At 42.9% G+C, this 17,813-nt stretch overlaps 1 protein-coding gene across 1 annotated transcript in view; it reads left to right on the top strand.

Annotated features, from left to right (window-relative positions):
* The window catches only part of LEMD2 (LEM domain nuclear envelope protein 2), a 267,597-nt gene that overhangs the window by 89,601 nt on the left and 160,183 nt on the right, over window positions 1-17,813 (top strand). The window contains exon 3 of the mRNA XM_086923192.1: window positions 10,090-10,165. Coding sequence (XP_086779318.1) covers window positions 10,090-10,165 — 76 coding nt within the window. The remainder of the gene's footprint in view (window positions 1-10,089; window positions 10,166-17,813) is intronic.

Raw genomic sequence — 17,813 nt, 5'->3', positions numbered from 1 at the left:
CAGAACCAACAATCTGGGGGCTTTACTTTTGGTCTTTATTCAATGCTATAATGCTGGGAATGGAAATCCCCGTAACTTGTGCTGGAGCTGAAATTCTCCCATTGTATATAAGAGTTAACCATTTTTGCCAGTCAATTATAGACCCATCCGTTTAATTGATGTCACTCAAAAAATCTTTGCCTCGGTACTGTTAGTACGTCTTCAGACTGAATGGAAGAACATAATATCTTGAGTCCATTCCAAGGTGGCTTTAAGAAAAACACCTCCACGATTGATCAAATATTCAGGCTCCAATTTCCTTTTTGGAAAACGGTGGCAATAGAGGGTGGCAGCCTCTATCTAATATTTGTAGATCTAAAAACGCTTTTGACCTGGTACCCAGGGATAAACTATGGTCTGTATTAAGTGACATCTGGGTCCCTACTTATCTCTGGCATATGCTTAGATGATTGCATGAAGTCAATTCTGCCCAAATCAGGTACAGAAAATATGGTGAACTTACTTCATCCCTTGTAGTTAACAGAGGAGTCAGACCGGAATGTGTGCTAGCCCCTACCTTGGTTTGTCTGCATATTATTAATGCATCGGTTGACTTATTGAAGAAGGAGAAGGACATAGATACCCCTAGTATAGCTCAGAACAAAGTATCGGCAATGTTTGCTGATGACACTCTCCTGTTCTCTAAGTCACCAATGGGCATTCAGAGGATTCTTGTTAGCTTTGAAGCTTCTTGCAAGGAATGGGGGCTGGAGACCAACATTCAAAAGACAAAATATATGGTCTTTAACCCAGTTACTACGACACGTTCCAATCCTAGTCTGAATGGCATCGCGCTCGAGAGGGTACCTGTATTTGAATACTTAGGTGTTACCCTAACCGGAAAAATGGACTGGGACCATAAATAGATAAAACAAGCTTCAAGCTAGCCCAGACCACAGGGGGTTGGCCAAGCTATTGAGGAATTCTTTCTATAAGTCCAGTAGTCGAGATAAAGTGCAAACAAGGGGTGCTGCAATGTATGGGGTGGAACTTTGGGAGCACTGTCCTATTAAAAATATTAAGTCTGAAAATAACTTCACCAGGCAGTTATATGGCCTCCCTTAATGTACCCCACTTGTTCCTCTGCGTTTCAACCTAGGGGTGAGTTTGATTGCAGAAGAAATAGGTCTCAGACAGCTAATCTTTTGTCGTTGCCTATGGGTGACCCTGTAATTGGTTGTATACAGGTCAGAGCTAAAGGAGGTAATGGGTCTACTTGGTGCAGGAAAATGTTCGTGGTTTGCACACATTAAGGACACACTCTGTAGTATTGGTAAAACAAACTTATGGAATAACACAGAGGTAGCATATCCTGCAACCACAAGGAATGCACTGGCCATGAGTTATTGGGAAAGGAAACTTGCTTATTTACAGGAGAGCTCAGCAATCTGTTCTCTAACAGTCCCCTTTATTAGAATCAAATATTTTTACATTCTTAAGTCTTTTCTGGATGTTATACAACCAGCATTAGCAAGGAAACTGTATGTCCAATTTTGACATGAATCTCTTCCCCTGCGTTCATTTTCCAATAAATGAGCAGGCACCTCTCGGCTAGGCTGTCCGGCATGTAGCAATGAGGTGGAGACAACTTCACACTCTTTTTTTTGTCCAGGCTATTAAAAAGCCAGTCATAGATGGTTGTTATAAATATGTAAATATTGGGGACCAAGCACTGAGCGGATGCATTTAGGCCCATGAAATACAAAACTCAAATGCCAACTGTATTTGCTGTCTCACTCTTCCTACTTTCTATGTGGTGTGCGGTAAGTCGATTTTGGGCTCGTACTCTGACTTAAGCCAACAGTCATATAGGACATGCCCTAATTTAACGTATCACAACTATCTATTTCTGAAACCGGTTCCCTTGGGTAAAATGTGTTTTGAAACACATGTATAAATATAATTTAGTGGTTTAAGATGATTGTATGAACTGTGGAAAGATTTTTTCAGAGTATGATATGCTGATTAAATGAAATACATGCATTGCAAAACAATTGATGAATTGTAATAATTGAATGTAAAAATAGATTAGGAACTACATATCCCCAGAGTTGTGCATGTGTGAGACCAGGTAGTCCATCAGGGACCTGGCACACATTTTGCTTGAGTAAAACAGGGCATAATGTGTTATGGTTGGTGGAGGGCAATCGCGTATGAAATTAAGGTCTTCATTGGTCTATCTGATTATGTACTTTGGCTAAACCTTTTTTGAATATTCTATGTCTGTAGCATGTTTTAATTGGCTCAGATTTATTCTGTGCACCCCTTTTTAGATATCTGATGGGGTGTCGTCTTAGAGTATTTGTAACCAACGACTCTGTTGATTACTTGACTGTGTATTTCTTTTTTTTTTAAATGATTGTTTTAACGTAATATATGGTTTTATCGCACTTGCACTTTTGTGGTCAATCAACCAAAATAAAGTATGTGAAATTAAATGAAATAACACTTAACATTTTAAGTATAGTCCGTAGTACTGTTAAGACAGTCTATGACATTGAGTTACTAAGGACAGAATGCAATCCTACCAACTTCTATGCTCAGTAAGGCAAGGCATGGGCAATCACGGGTAAAGTTATACAAACTGAATCTAGGGTTTACCAAGTACTATGCCTACTTTCTAACATTGTACTACTCTGGATGCTTATCATACTGTTTGTATACTCTAACCAAAATTCAATGCCCCGCCAGGGAGATTGAAGGTCATGCAGTGTTTGTAGCCTGTCTCACTGTGTCTGTGGAGGAACTTTAGTGACGGCACACAGTCTTCCAGCAGTGGCTGGAACTCCTGTGCAGTGCCAGTCTGTCTACGGTAGGCTCACAGTCGCAGAGGATGGCTGCAGGCAGAACTGCATGGATCACAGAGGCAGTCATGGGTATGGCAAGGAGACAATGTTGTCACCGCAGCTTGCTTGCAGTTATGTATCCAGGAATGCCGGCTTTAGTACAGATTTGTTCAGATTGCAGCAGTACGATGGGTCACCACTCTTGGCTTCACTTGCAAGGTCACTCGTAGCTCGCATCTGCTGGAAAAACCAGTGTCTCAACCGTGATGGGCCACTTCATTGGTTGTCTTGTGCATGATCACAAGTTGGATCTGGCCTGCAGTACTTTCATGAGCAGGCTGCTCGGGTGTTCTTTAGAGGTGCATCTGGGCAGTCGAGCTGGTCGTAGTCAAGCTTAGTTCAAAGCACCCCATGGCAGCATTTCTCAAGCTCAGGAAGGACAAAGTAGGTTGAAAGCACACAAGGCAGTCTACCTCCTCTCTAGCAAAGCTTAGCAGCATAGGTCTTCTCCTTAGTCCTAGGAATTTAGCCAAAATAACTTTAAGGATAAAGCCATGGAATCCATCTCTGGCTCAGTCCTTTCTTTACATTGGTAAGCAGAGCTCCAATAAACACTCGATAAGCAAGATGGACTTGATTTTATCTATTCTTCAAGACAGTTGGCTTGGCAAAAGCCCGGTAAAGTTCAAGTTTGCCCTAAATACTTAAGGGTGAACCAATCCTTTCGGAGCACATTTCTGTTTCTGGTATTCACAACCCTGTGGAGAACATTTATGGTAAAATGGCCCCTTGCTACAACTATATTACAGGTATACAGCTGTTGCTCACAGCTTAAAGCACAGTATGCAGGGGTGGGTAATCAGTGAAGTCCTTTGTATGAGGTGTGTAGTCATCATCATAATAAACTTCATTCAATTATAAAATATAATCATAAAAAGGAAAGAAACAAGACCAACATAATGGCATATTTGTAAACAGTCATCTACATTCCCAACAAGCAAAAGTCTACTACAGAAGTTAATCCTGGTATTGTTAACTTCATCGGCCACAGAAATTCTCTCTAACCAGTCAGACCCAGCGACCACGGAGTGCGCAGAGCCCGGAGGATAAAGGAGATAAAACTGCCAGACTAACCACACTCCCAAACCAATGGAGGGAGATCAAAAATTGGGACACCTCGTATCACTCAATCACTTTAAGGACTGAAGTACCATCATCACCTACAGAAATGATAAACAGGTAAATCCAGCGAGCGCCCCAAGTGACCACCACCAGGTGGACCCTAATACCCGCACCATCTTGGTCATCCTGGAGTAAAATTCCAAAGGCCGGGTCGATATCCTCAACAGAGGGAATATCCTGTGACTACTAACCGTAATCAGCAACATGGCTAGCATAAGATCGCACAATTTGGAATCTATTGTGTTGAAGAAACTCAAACATCAGACCAAAAGGTAACAAAGGCAACCTAGGCCACATACGAAACAGCAAAGAAGATCCTGAATGAGGAACTTCAATTAAATGCCTGGGGGATTCAACTAAAGTTCTATAAAAAAAAAACAGGCTACCCGGAGCCCCTGTTGTTAGATCAACAAGAGCAGGAAATCTCTCACCCCATGTACACATACACCATGAGGAAGACCCAATCTGTGCTCAAAGGGGCACACAGTACCTCTACACCAACGAAGAAGACAAAAGACAGGAGGCAGTGGCAACAGAGGACCGGCACCCGATCAGACGACTGGTCTTTGATTGCCGGAACAAAAAATCTAGGGAGAAAGAATACTTGACAGGAAGCAAAACAATCCACAACAGTCAATCCGCAGTTACGATTATGTTCTTGGAACATAAATGGCCTGGGAAATAAGACTATTGATACGCGGCTCCTGTTCTAGTTTCAAATCCTTGACCTCATCCACCTACAAGAGACCTGGCTAGACCAACTGCACCATCTACAAGGATTCAAAACATATCACTTCCTGGTGTAAAAAGTGCCAAGTTCGGGCACCAAAAAGGAGGTCTCTCAATCAAGAATATAAACACAATTAAGGAACTGGAAGTCAAAACTACACCAACAAATGCCATAAAGTCAACTAAAATAGACCTAAGAGCCGATCACAACATCAACAACTAATATTACTAAATATATACCTCCATCCTCACAACAAAAATAATAGAGTGAAACTTCTGGGAACTTAAATAACTAGGATACTATCCGAAGACTCTATGCCAAATTTAATGGTAACATGCAATTTTAACATGCATCTAACAGGGTCCCCAGACAGGGACCAACTATTGGAAGAACAATTGTCCGCATGGAGCATGCGTCATCAGGAAGAATGCAAATGGGACAAGCAGACCAGGTTACCAAAAGAACTTCTAAAGAATTTGGAACACTTTGAGCTTGGTCGCACTAAACATGGGTTTCCCGGGCAACCGTCTTCCGGCAGCAACCTTGCATAATATATCAACCATCACATCAATAGATTACACCTTCGTAACCCTACCTTAGATCAGCAAAATCGTAGATTTTCAGATAGGAATATCAGACCATGCGACCACCTACTACAAGAAATCGCAATGAACATACAAGGTATAACATTAACTCAACCAGTGGAGGACCCAAGCTCCATACGTACAGTCAACTACAGAAGGATCAAATGCAAAATGCACATCCCAGAAAACTTACTGGCCCAGGCAAAGACTCTCTGGGAAGAAAACAAAGGCACCAACACAAGCACGCTAATTTGCTGGGAAATCTTCACAAAAAACGCGGCAGAGCCCACACAGCAAGGGAATAGCCTCATTCAACAACAAGAGAAACTCCTCAATTTAGGATTCCTCCTATGCCACAAAGCATACAATGCAGTCATCTCTCGACCACACAAAATACGCATCAGAGGCATCTCAAGAATGCAAACAGATCTATATGGAGGCTCTGCCGGTCAGGTTCAGATTATGGCATCCAAAATTAAGTAAGGCAATTAAAAATAAGCAAGAATGGCTAATTTGGCAATCGAAAATAGAATCCGAAGAAAGGTTGTGGGCCAAGCTCTTACATGGCATAAAAACAAACAACAGCGCAAGATTCTGACACTCAATTAACTGCTTGCAGAACCCAAGTGTGCATGTAGTCAGATCACACTTCACAGATGAAGCCTGGGCCACCTTTCTCTGGCATCAGTTCAATACAGAACCTGCCGGCACTATGCACGAAGAACAGAGATCTGAATTCATGCTCGGTGGGTAAACTGACCCAGATAAATCATTGCCAATTATCCCTTTTGTGTTCACTGGCAAACGGATTATTAAAAGGCTAGCAAAAGGCAGGAAAGAAGGGTGCCTGGTCCCAGCTTTATCCCCCCGATCCGCTACAAGCAAGATCCGGATTATTGGGTGGCAGCACTACCACCACTTTTTAAACAGATTCTTGAAGTAGAAAGAATACCAGATTCTTGGAAGGGGCCTATCATATCCCCAATACAAAAGAAAGGCAATAATAATGAAGCAAAAATTACAGGCTGGTCGCCTTAATAGACAGTGATACCAAATGCTACAATGGCCTTCTCTTGGAAGAACTCACAGATTGGGCGACCAAAAGGGCAATCATTCCCCTTAACCAAACGGGATTCCGTAAGCACACAGGAACTACAACAAATATACTTACCCTCACCCTTCTGATAGATACTGTAAGAGAAGCCAACTTACTACTCCTTTTGCTTCATTGACTATTCATCCAGCTTTGACAATATCAACAGGAAGAAACTGGGATAAAGTGTCCAAAAGAAAAATTCAATCTGCTCTCCTGAATCAGGTGATCCTCCTACATACTGACACCTGGGTCCAAATAAAACTGGGAGCTGGCGACCGCCTATCCAGAAAGATACTAACGACTAAGGGGCTGAAACAAGACTGCGTACTGGCCCGACTTTTTTCAATCTTTTTATGTCAGATCTTTCAACAGGGTAGGACAAATGCAACTCCTATGTCACAAAGATGAGAGAACTTACCCTCTCAAACTTACTCTATGCCGATGATCTTGTACTGATCTGCCGTTTTCTGATTGGCCGCCAACACTTACTAGACACCACGCAAAACCTTTCTGCTGACAATGGATAACCTATAAACCTAGACAAATCAAAAGTAATGCGGTTAAACCAAGCTAAAAAGAACGCTCACAGACATCATTGGCATTTGGTAGGTTCCCTGCTAGAAGCAGTCGAAGAATTTAAATACCTAGGTGTCATAATGGATAGCAAATGTACATTTGAGATCAAATACAGGCCATGATAAGAAAAAGTAACCTAACTGCAGTTGCATTAAGAAACATAAATCGCAAAACTACCGGCTCAAGCCTCTGCTCTAGGTGATTCAAGCAAAGCTTATTCCAACAATGACTTACTGGAGCGAGTGTCTACGGGGAAAGGACGAGAGTATGCTGGACGATACAGTAAGTAGCAAGAGCTCTGAGAATAATATTCAACCTACCTAAATACACCTCCCTGGCGCAAATAAGATTAGAAGCTGGCCTGCAGATGCAACAAATGGCACACAAAGGCACCTTTGTCAAATGGTGGTACAAAATCAAGAGAGCCGAACCCGGTACTCTGAATACATTTCAATGGAAGGGACTCAAGTAAAAAAAAAAGGACAGCATGGCCATGATTTTCCTACAAGAATCAATAGATCGACTGGGCCTACGGGAACTTTGGGAGGCTGATGGGACCCATAAAAGCTTCAAACAAATTGTCAATAAAACAGTCAAAATGGTGTCCTACGTGGAGGATAAAGCTGTGCTAAAAGAAAGGGCATAAAGATGGTTCGTCCTGCAGAGTTAAAGCCTCCCCTCAATCTTACTTAGGAACAAGATTCACGAAAGCGACAAAGGAAAAATATCTTCATCTTCGACTAGGTATTCTTCCATCGCTGCTCCACTTGCCTCCGTGAAAAATACTACAGACAGCAACTACCTGTCGCCTATGCGGGAAAGCAAAAGAGGATGTGATACATCTATTGTGCATATCTGGGAGACTAAAAAACGAAAGCAGACTTCTGTTAAACCCCACCCCAAAGATTAAGGGGATAAGAACATGCAGGCAGGCAGTAAAAGCATGGTTTGAAGGTGGAGACGTTCAGTTGGCCTGCCGCCTCCTACAATTTATGGGCACAAGTGGAAACATTTTAAACACCAGCATTTAATTGCCCAATCTGGCCCCAACCTTCAACAACCAATCATTAGCCACCATCGCTCTAGTTACTCAGAGAACTGTCTCACCCATTGCTGACTGCATATTGCCCGCTCCTGCTGCTCGGATAATTATTCCGTACACTGTTGACTCTTCACATCGCAGCTGGACAACGACTATTAACTTCCATCGATCTGGTTAACTAGAGCACTATTTTCGCACACAGCTGATTTTGCACATTGCCCACACGTGCTGTCTAGGGAGCTATTTTGTACACTGCGGCTTTTGCACGTTGCCGTTGACCATGGACCTTTCATCCCTGTATCCTTGGACATTTGAACATTTTTTCTTTTTTTACTTGTACATGGTCCAAATGTGGTATCTAGAGTCCTGGTGTAAAAGCAAACTGTAAACTTTGGTACACATTATGGTTTCAACTTTGGAGGCTTTCAATACTGCTGTTTTATCATTGCAATGGTTTTAAGTGATCACGCAAATAAAGATCATTATTAAAATTATTATAATACAAAATCTTAAAAAAGCTACACTGACGAAGACCCAAAACTGATTTTCAAAAGATTCTCATTGCCGGGCATACATCCTGCTCAATAAACAACTGTGGACAAATACGTTTGGGTCTACATCTTTTAAAAGTATACCTTTTGAGCAGAGGAATTTAAAAAAGCATTTGCATACTGACGATAACATTTACAGAAAAACATAAAATGCAGTGAAGACTGCTAAGATGACTCGTCACATGGACAAAGGCTGACTGACTCACTACTATGCTGGCCGGAAGGAAAGCATAGAAGAGGGCATATGGCACCAAGTTTAAACCTAGACATAAGGGACCTCTTCATGAACGAAAAGCCAATTTTGATCTGGTTTCTTTATTTTGGAGGGGTGTGCAAAAGTAAAGGTCTGCCCAATTCCTCCAATTTTATACAATTGAGCCGCAGGATCTGTGAACTATTACCATATTTGAGGCAGTCTAAATAACACTGCCTTAAGGTTGTTCAAAATTGTGACCCATAACAAACGATGGGTAGATTTTATAGAGTCTGTAATGTAATTTAAACCCAGTTTTTAATGGCAAAAGCAATTGGAAAAGCTTATGGGGAGAGATGGCTCTCATTGTCTATTTGATGTTCCTCTCTATCCATCAGTGAAAAACGTCCACGTTGCTTCCAGTTGACCATCTACAATTTTATATATTATGAGTCCATATATTATATGAATGCATTCCAGACCCCATAGTAACTTTCAAGTTAATCCTACGTGAGAGTCTGTAGATTACTAATGTCAAATAACTCAGTTATCTGTACGTTTCCTGCTAGTCCACAGTGCTTTTTCTCTACCTGGTCACTGTGCTTCCTAGTGAGTACTGGTCTGTGCAAACCTCTGCTGTGACCTTCGCATTCTCTTGCAGGCCCTGCAAGGCTCCTTATGATATGATATATGATATAAAGGCTTTTGTAGCGCGCTCTATTACTAAAAATAGTATCCTCGCGCCTAATGCCTTCATGACTTGCCAACCCATTTATGCTGCCCCACTGCGGATACCATCCAGAACAGCACTACTTCATTTGGTGTGAGGATACTTTCCACAATCTTAAATTTTAGGCTCCTTGTATTCCCACATTAAACAAATGGCTACTCATAATAATCCCCTAAAAAGAGTGAGAGCACCAAACTTAGAGATGTGGTCACACATCAATCATGTAAAATGTTGCAACCTTGCTAGGGTGCTTTTCAATCATTATTTTTGTCTTTGTAAACTATCCTGCTGATGTGAATTATTACAGCGAAGAATGAGCAATTCCACCCCATCACCTCCTCCCCCTGTGTTTTTTTATTGCATTTTTAGACACATTGCAATAAAATTGGTGTTTTAAAGAATGTGATCCTTGCCGTCACTGGACGTTCTTTCACTATGTACCATGTAATGGGTATGGACATTGGGCATCTCATTCTTCAATAACCATTTTCACGCAGGAGCCTTTTTTTCTCTCAATAGTCTTGTTTGTCCTGGGCAAGACACACTTGCTTGTATTTAATTCAGTGTTTTTTCCTTTCAGTACTGCCAGAGAGAACAGAAGAAGATTGTCCAACAAATGCTTTTTGAACTGTATAACTTCTTGGCGAAGCAGGCAGGTGAGTACCAACGTGTCTGGGGAGCCTGCTGGTTCACCAGACCCAAACCCTAACAAACTGTCCTTGCATAGATTATTACCATAAATAAATCGTTTTTTAATTCTTCAGGCCTGTGAGATTTAATTTTTTGCCGTTTTATTTTTAATTTAAACTATTTGTCTCCCACCACATATTTTTTAAGATCAGGTGAGAAGAAAGCAATGGTTTCTTACCTGTAATCCTAGTTCTCTCTCAGTGGAATCTCAAGACAGTTTCCAAACTCACATTTTGTGTACTATCTTCGCGCAACATCGGAAAGGCCAGAAGATACACGTGATACAAATATTTCAGCCCTAGACAGGCTATATTGGCAGCTCTTTGATTTTACTTTAAAAAATGGAAGAACATTCATACAGCCTTTAAATGTCACTAAATATAGGACAAAGTGAAATTTTGAAAACCTCCTTCCAAATCCTGTTTATTCTCTTTTAAGTGCATGACCAGGAAGAATAGGGCAACATACCTGTATGGCTACAGCAATGCAAGAAATACAATAGAACGCTGCACTTTAAAAAAAACATTTTATATTGGTTTTCACAGTAGTACAGAGTACTGGTCATTGTGGTGGTTCATTATAAATACAACATTTTGTAGATTCATTAAAAAAGACACATTTCCTATGTGACTCCTGTAGTGCATACTCTCAGGTTCATCAGCACCTGTCCCTGTCCCTCCCCGCTTTTTCGGTTGATGCGGAGATGCAAATCTCTCCTCTATTTAGATTCCATTTACCCCACTTTTTATCCCAATTTTTATACACCCTTTGCTTTTAAACACTCTTTTCAGAAATCATGCATTTATCCATATCTTTTGCCCATACCCTCGAGGTTAATGCATCATCAGCCGCCCAACGCCTCGCAATATTGCATTTGACCAATGTGAACCCCAAAGCGAGCCATTGTTGTTCTGCTGTGGTGAGATCTGTGGCATCCCATATATTGTGGAGTCCCAAATTAGGTGTTAGTTGGATATCTTTACACATTGCGTTCCGTAAATGCTGTGTGGCTTTTCCCCAGAATGGTATTATATTAGGACAACTCGATAGCACATGATAGAATGAGGCCTCTCATTGCAGTGTCTGACGCATCGTGGGTCTTCTCTACACCCTATTTTAGTGAGGGTAGTCCCAGTTAAGTATGTTGTGTGCAGTATTTGGAGCTTTATGAGGAGGAATTTTAGTGGGATAGCAGCCTCACAGGGGGCACATTAACGCGGTTTGCCACTCTTCGTCTTCAAGTGGCCCTAGCTTTACTTGCCATTTTTCACGAAGTCAATTGAGTGGGTCAGGTAGGTTGTTGCAGAGTTTTTGGTATGTCATAGAAATGGCTTTTTTACTCATGGGTTCTGATAGAAGTCTATCTTCTAACTGGGATGCCACTGATATCTCACCCTGTGTAGGGATGGTTGTAATCCGAGCATGGCGGATTTGCATGTAACAAAATACTTCTCGCTGGCCTAGGTCGTATTCTTTTTGCAACTCTGAGACCCAGAGAATTCTCCCTTTTTTCCATAAGTCACGAACGGTGGAGATACCAATTGCGTCCCATTTGTCGAATATCGGCTGTGCACCCAATGCCTCAGTCGCTGGGTCTGGGTTGTCCACAGTGGCGTGGCTTGGGTTATTGTACCTTGCCAGAAGTCAGTGGTTACGGTGGTAGGGCCAATATATCAGCCTTATTTGGGGTTTGAGTATAGGGCCCTGTTCTATCCTTTCTTCCCCATTTGGTATCTATCCAACTGGTATGCGGGTTCTGGCTGGGGATAGTACACCCAGTAATTAATAGCCACCTGCTGGGACGCCCAGTAGTAAAGGTGCATGTCGGGGAGTGCTATCCCCCCGTCGTACCAACTTCTAGTTAATTTATGTGTGGCTATGCGTGACGTTTTGCCATCCCAAAGCAATGACTTATTTTCACTGTCTATGCTTTTGAAGTATGATTTAGGAACCTTATAGGGGCTGTTCTTTAGGATATATAGGAAACGTGGCAGTGCCAGCATTTCTAAAAAGGTCTTGGCTTCCCAATAATGATAGAGGCAGCTCCCTCCAGTGTTGCACATCGTTTTGCTATCTGTGTAGGGGAGTCTCAAGGTTTTTGGAGTAAAAAAGATCTGGGTCTGGGGTTATAAAGACACCGAGATAACGAAAGCCCCGCCACTGCTATTGTAGCCACACAGTTCGGTGGCAGTCTTTGGTTCGGTTCATTGAGTATGTAAATTACCGAGTTGGACCACTTAATAGAGTAGCCTGAGTATTAGCTGAAATTTGTAAAAATGTGGAGAATCCGATTTAGTGATTTTGCTGGTGATGCGAGGTATAGCAGAATGTTGTTAGCAATGTCCCTCAGCCTATTTCAGTCCCCTTAGCAATCTATCACCTCTAACCCAGGTTGCAAGTGGTTCAAGCATTAGGGAAAAAAAATCAGTGTTGATAGGGTGCATCCCGGTCTAGTGCCACTCTTCAGCGGGAACGTCTGCGATGTGCGGTTATTTACTTTAACTTAACCTTTGAGGTCTGTGTATAGGAGCTTAACCCACCTGACGAATTTCGGACCAAAGCCTATTCGGTTCAGGACCTCAAAGAGATAAGGCCATTCAATTGTATTGAATACCATTTTGGCATCAAGTGAGAGTATCACCACATCTTCCGCTATTATGTGTTTCCTACCCAGGACGTTATTCAATGGACGGATGTTTAAGACCGAATTGCGGCTGGTCATAAAACCCGATTTATCTGCATGTACTATGTTGGTAATGATGAGGGCGAGTCAGAAGGCTAGTATTTTGCGAGGATTTTGGCCTCCGCATTTATTAAAGAAATCTGTAGATAGGAGCCACAGTTTTCAGCTGGTTTCTCCTTCTTATTAGTGCCTACTATTGAGGCTAACCTTTGTCTTCAGGTAGGGTGCCCTTCTTGTTACTTTCAAGATACATATCTCATAAATATGACTGGATTTGAGATGCTGTGAGTTTAAGGAATTCAATAGAGAGACCATTGGGCTCCATTGCCTTTCCGGACTGTATACTACTAATTGCTGAGCGGATTTCCTCCTCAGTGTGGTCTCCTTCAAACGGGTCTCAGTCTTCGGGGTACAGGGTTAATAAAGAAATTTCTGAGAGTAATTGCCATGAGTCTTATGATGTGGTTGTGACGACTGAGGTGTATAATCCTTCAAAATGGTCACCAAAGGCCTCCGCAATCTCTTGTGGGTCTTTGATAATGTCAGTGCCATTTATTTGTTGCTGCAGGACCCAACGTGCTGCCTGCGCCCGTTTTTCTAGCCAAGCCAGCAGTTTACCCGCCCTGTCTTCCAGCTCGTATAGTTTGTTGGACTATCCTGTGTTTAGCTTTGGCCATCTCTGTCACGAGGCTTTGTACTCGAGTTTTTTTATATTTATGTTGCGTTTATTGGCTTCATTTGGGGTCTAAACACCTCTTCACATTTCTGGAGCTCTTTATCGAGTTGTTCTATCCTTTCCCCTCTTTGTTTTCTAATGTATCCCAACTTGAGTGCTAAAGCTTGGCCTTTTAGCACTGTTTTGAAGGCTTCCCATAGTGTTTGCGCTGATTCTACCGAACCTTTGTTTTCTCTGAAATAGTTGTCCATGTGTTGTATCAGGTTTTCTTTTTATACTGGGGATTTTGAGAAGCCATGGATTTAGTGTTCTAGGGGGTCTATACCGATGTTTCATGAAGGTGAAAGTGGCCAAGACAGCGGAGTGGTCTGATACACCACGTGCTAGGCAGCGTGGTTCCCTGTAGTTGCCTATGTCTGCTGTGTGCGTCAGAATATAATCTATACACGATAGGTTGATGTGGGCACCTGAGAAGAATGTAAATTGGGAAACTTGGGATTAAAATGACACCATATGTCCGTCTGGCCCATAGCGCTGAGAAATTCTGAGAGGAATGGCGTTTCGGGCTGGGGTGCGCGATGGCTGCCGATCAGTACAGTCATTTCATGTCGTATTAAGTTCTCCTCTTAGGATTAACGATCCAATTGGCTGCTCTAGAATGATCTTCTCCAAGTCTGCGAGGGCTGGTATATGGAGTGTGGGGGGCATAAGCCGATATGATGTTTATCGACGTCCCTTCCCAGATTGCTTCTAGGATAGCGAATCTGCCCTGTGGTTTGGCCCAGGTTCTTTGTGAACGTAATGCAAGATTCTAGCAGAATAAAATGCCTGTTTCTCTAGAACCAGACGTGAAACCAGTGGTTACTGCTAATTTGTACCATCTATTTAAAGCTTTGCTGCTGTTACCCACGAGGTGGGTTTTGTGTAATAAAACTATATGCGGGGAATGTCACAAGAGGTATTGTACACTATCCCCCTTTTTAACTTGTCCCCGAGCCTGTTTACATTCCACGTAAGGATTTTTAGTGAGGTTTCAGTGAGATTTGTTGCCATTACACAAATAGGGGTTGTCTGCGTGAACCATTTTATACCATGTCTGATGTCCCATCACCGGGAAAAACCCTACAGGATGCTCTGTGTAATGTCTTTTGGCGTGTCTTCGATCGGACCCATGTTTGTGATGTGAGTGTGTGAAGTTTACAAGTGTTTCTGTGAGTTTCTTTGACGAAGTCTGAGATATCTGTGCTTGACCTGATTAACTTTCAAACTAATCCCCCCCCCCACCACTCCCAACTATTCCCCCCCCCCCTCCTCCCTGCCGCCCTGCAGGTGGATTTTAAACTACCACCTCCCTAACAAGAGTCTGTGTCCGGATTCTGTGCTTGGCTGCACCGCAATAGGAGGGAATTTGAGTTATGAGTCGTGGGCCTGATGTCCGGCTTTTCATAAGTCTTGTTTCGCACATTTACTTTATGCCCAGACCCCTGTATTGGTGAATTCCAGTAGTGGATTATTCCCCCAGATTTGGTCATACCACGCTTGTGGCAGTGGGCACTTAGACCAGCCAGCGGTCCAGGCTTGGGCAGAATTCTACGTGTCCACGGGGTGATTGCCATTTGTTTGCTCTTTTTGATTCAGCTGACCGGCTGGCGGTTGGGGCCCAGTGACCATGACAAGAAAGGCACCCAGTCTGTGGTGTAGTTGCTGGAGGGAACCTCTTCTTTGTCGGATCAAATGCTGCAGTTTCATGTCGCCCCTGTGATGTTAGGTCTTGGGACCCGGCGCGTCTCTGCATGTTTTATGATGTCTAGGCTTAGATCTGGGGCCAGGCCCGCGCTTGCCCCCGCTCACCGCCACGACCTAGGATGTTAGTCCCTTGGGACCTGGCGTGTCTCTGTATCCTTTATAACGTCTAGCCTTAGATCTGGGGCGAGGCCTGCGCTCACCCCGCTTACTATCACGACCTGGAGCTGGCACCCAAACTGCGCTGCGGCCGCAATTATCCTTCTTTCACTGGGGTGGTACTATGATTTGGAGCGCTCTCTCACTTTGCCGGTGTTGTGCTGTCCATGCTTCCTTACGTTGCGCCTCAATGCCTCCAGGGCTCCAAGCACTGGAGATCTCTTTACGAGATACGCCGCCAGCATATTTGTGTGTGCAGGGCAGTCCACGATCTCCGCTCGGCAGCCATAATTTCTTTAGGCAGCGTCATACGTTCTCGGCGGCGCAGGGAGATTTTCCTTTTCTGTTTCCCTTCGCCACTCCAGGACCCCATTGCCGCTCCCCCGACGGGTCTCAACTTGGGGAGCTGTGCAAGCCCTCCACTCTACCCAGCGCTGGTACACTTCCACCACCCACGCGGCACCTCAGGAGAAATCCGGAGTGCAGACGCCGTCACGACGTCCTCAGTGCACCGCTGCCTATGCGGGTCTTGGTGTTGGATGACTTGCTCTCACCGGCAGCTTCCGGTTGGACTGCCGATCTTGAGATCCGGATGACTCACTGTATTTTCACCTTCACTATGCTATAGATCGAGCAGGACTGGAGGCACCGCCATTTTAGGTATTCGCTCTCCTCAGCAGTGCAGGCTTTTGGTATTTGTCTGCAGTGAAATTGAGCTGATTATTTGGCGGACCTTGAAGCCCGATGTCCCGGGGGCATAGTCCGACAAGTACAACAGCCTTGAACTGAGATTAATGTCAGATTTTGGTGGGATATCGGGTGAGGGCTCCAGAGCCGCACTAGTGTGTGGCCATTCCCGTCGGCCGCTGGCCACGCCACCCGAATGTTGTACTTTTAAGGGCACCCAGGCCTTCCATGTCATGCCCTGTAAATGGCAGTTGAGTGTCTTTTTAACACCGTAACTTAACGGGATAGTATTAACTGAACCTTATCTCATACATCTGAAATAAGGAAGGGTTGCTTAAGATTTCAGTGGAGATATCCCTAAGATAGAACTAGGATTACAGGTTCGAAACCCAGGGGTGTGGAATTTAATAACATATCTACTTGTCCATGGGGCAGAATGCTTCATAAATCTACTTGTCCTGTAACAAAATCCACTTGTCCCTTTTGTGCCATGTAATGTGGCGACAAATTATGGCAGCAGTCTCATTATATATGAGTACTGAAATAGCCTCCCTGATTAATATGCCATGGCTCCTTCCATAATGGGGTTTGAATACTAGCAATTCCCTTATGTTGCCATGTTACTGCAGATCTACATATTGGGGATGAAAGTAATGGTAAGCAACAATTCCAGGTTTGGAATGCCCTTTTGAGTCTGTGCAAACCTACTAACTTGCACTTTTTAAGGGTTTTCACCAACTCTTCTCTAATCTTTTCCCATTCTGAGAAAGATTGGAAATTTACTCCTGACAATGGCAGACCTAAAACTTCTTCCAGTATTTGGAAAAAAAGTGGTTGGAGGGAAAGTGATCTTGCAAACACTCAGATTTTCGCATGAGCAAACCTACACCTGGATATTTGCTCATGCTGAAATGCAGTTCACAAATATTTCCTCGGAGTACTATTTCTTGGCCTTCTTGTGTAAATTCGTGTGAATTCACAAAAGTAGTATATCTGCACTTAATGCAAGGACATGGGTGCACTTTTGAGACTTTATTTAATAATTGGGCCCCTAATTAGGCTTGGCATTAAACATGACCGTTTGTGTTAATTAAAAATTCTCTATCTCCATTTCTCTGCTTCACTAATTGACCTCATTCTGTTCTTTCACAAGGAGCATATCAACACAGTCGTTTTGTCCAAAAGCAACTACTGTAGCAATGTGTGCTTTTTGAGAACAAAACTAATTTTGCTTTTGCCAATGTTTGTTATAATGGTGAGGGCCCGGCAGCTCCCACACCCAATTCATGTTACAAAAACCATGCCAAAACGAGTCATGCAGTGACAAAACCAAAAAGCGGACCAACAATTTCAGACCTACTGGCTTTACCAATGCTTGTTTATTTTTGTTTCCTATAATCTTATTAAAACTGGTCACACTATTTTTCAATTATGAATATTTTTGGAAATTGTTAGTATACATCAACACATTTTACTAAATGATGTTGCAAAGAAATGGTACCGAAATTTTACAGTAGTATATCGAAATGTTTTTGCATTTTTTTGTGAACATTTTATTTTGAAAGCAAAACATCATCAATCTTGCTTTCAAGCTTCTGCAAATATTTGAATCTATCAGAGCATTCTGGGAGCAGTATGCAAAGCCTCATATTGCTAAACATTGAAA

The sequence above is a fragment of the Lissotriton vulgaris genome, chromosome 5 (genome assembly GCF_964263255.1).
Source record: "Lissotriton vulgaris chromosome 5, aLisVul1.2, whole genome shotgun sequence".
Taxonomy (NCBI): domain Eukaryota; kingdom Metazoa; phylum Chordata; class Amphibia; order Caudata; family Salamandridae; genus Lissotriton; species Lissotriton vulgaris.
The sequence above is the reverse complement of the archived record's forward strand: the minus strand, read 5'-3'. Positions and strand labels throughout refer to the sequence as shown.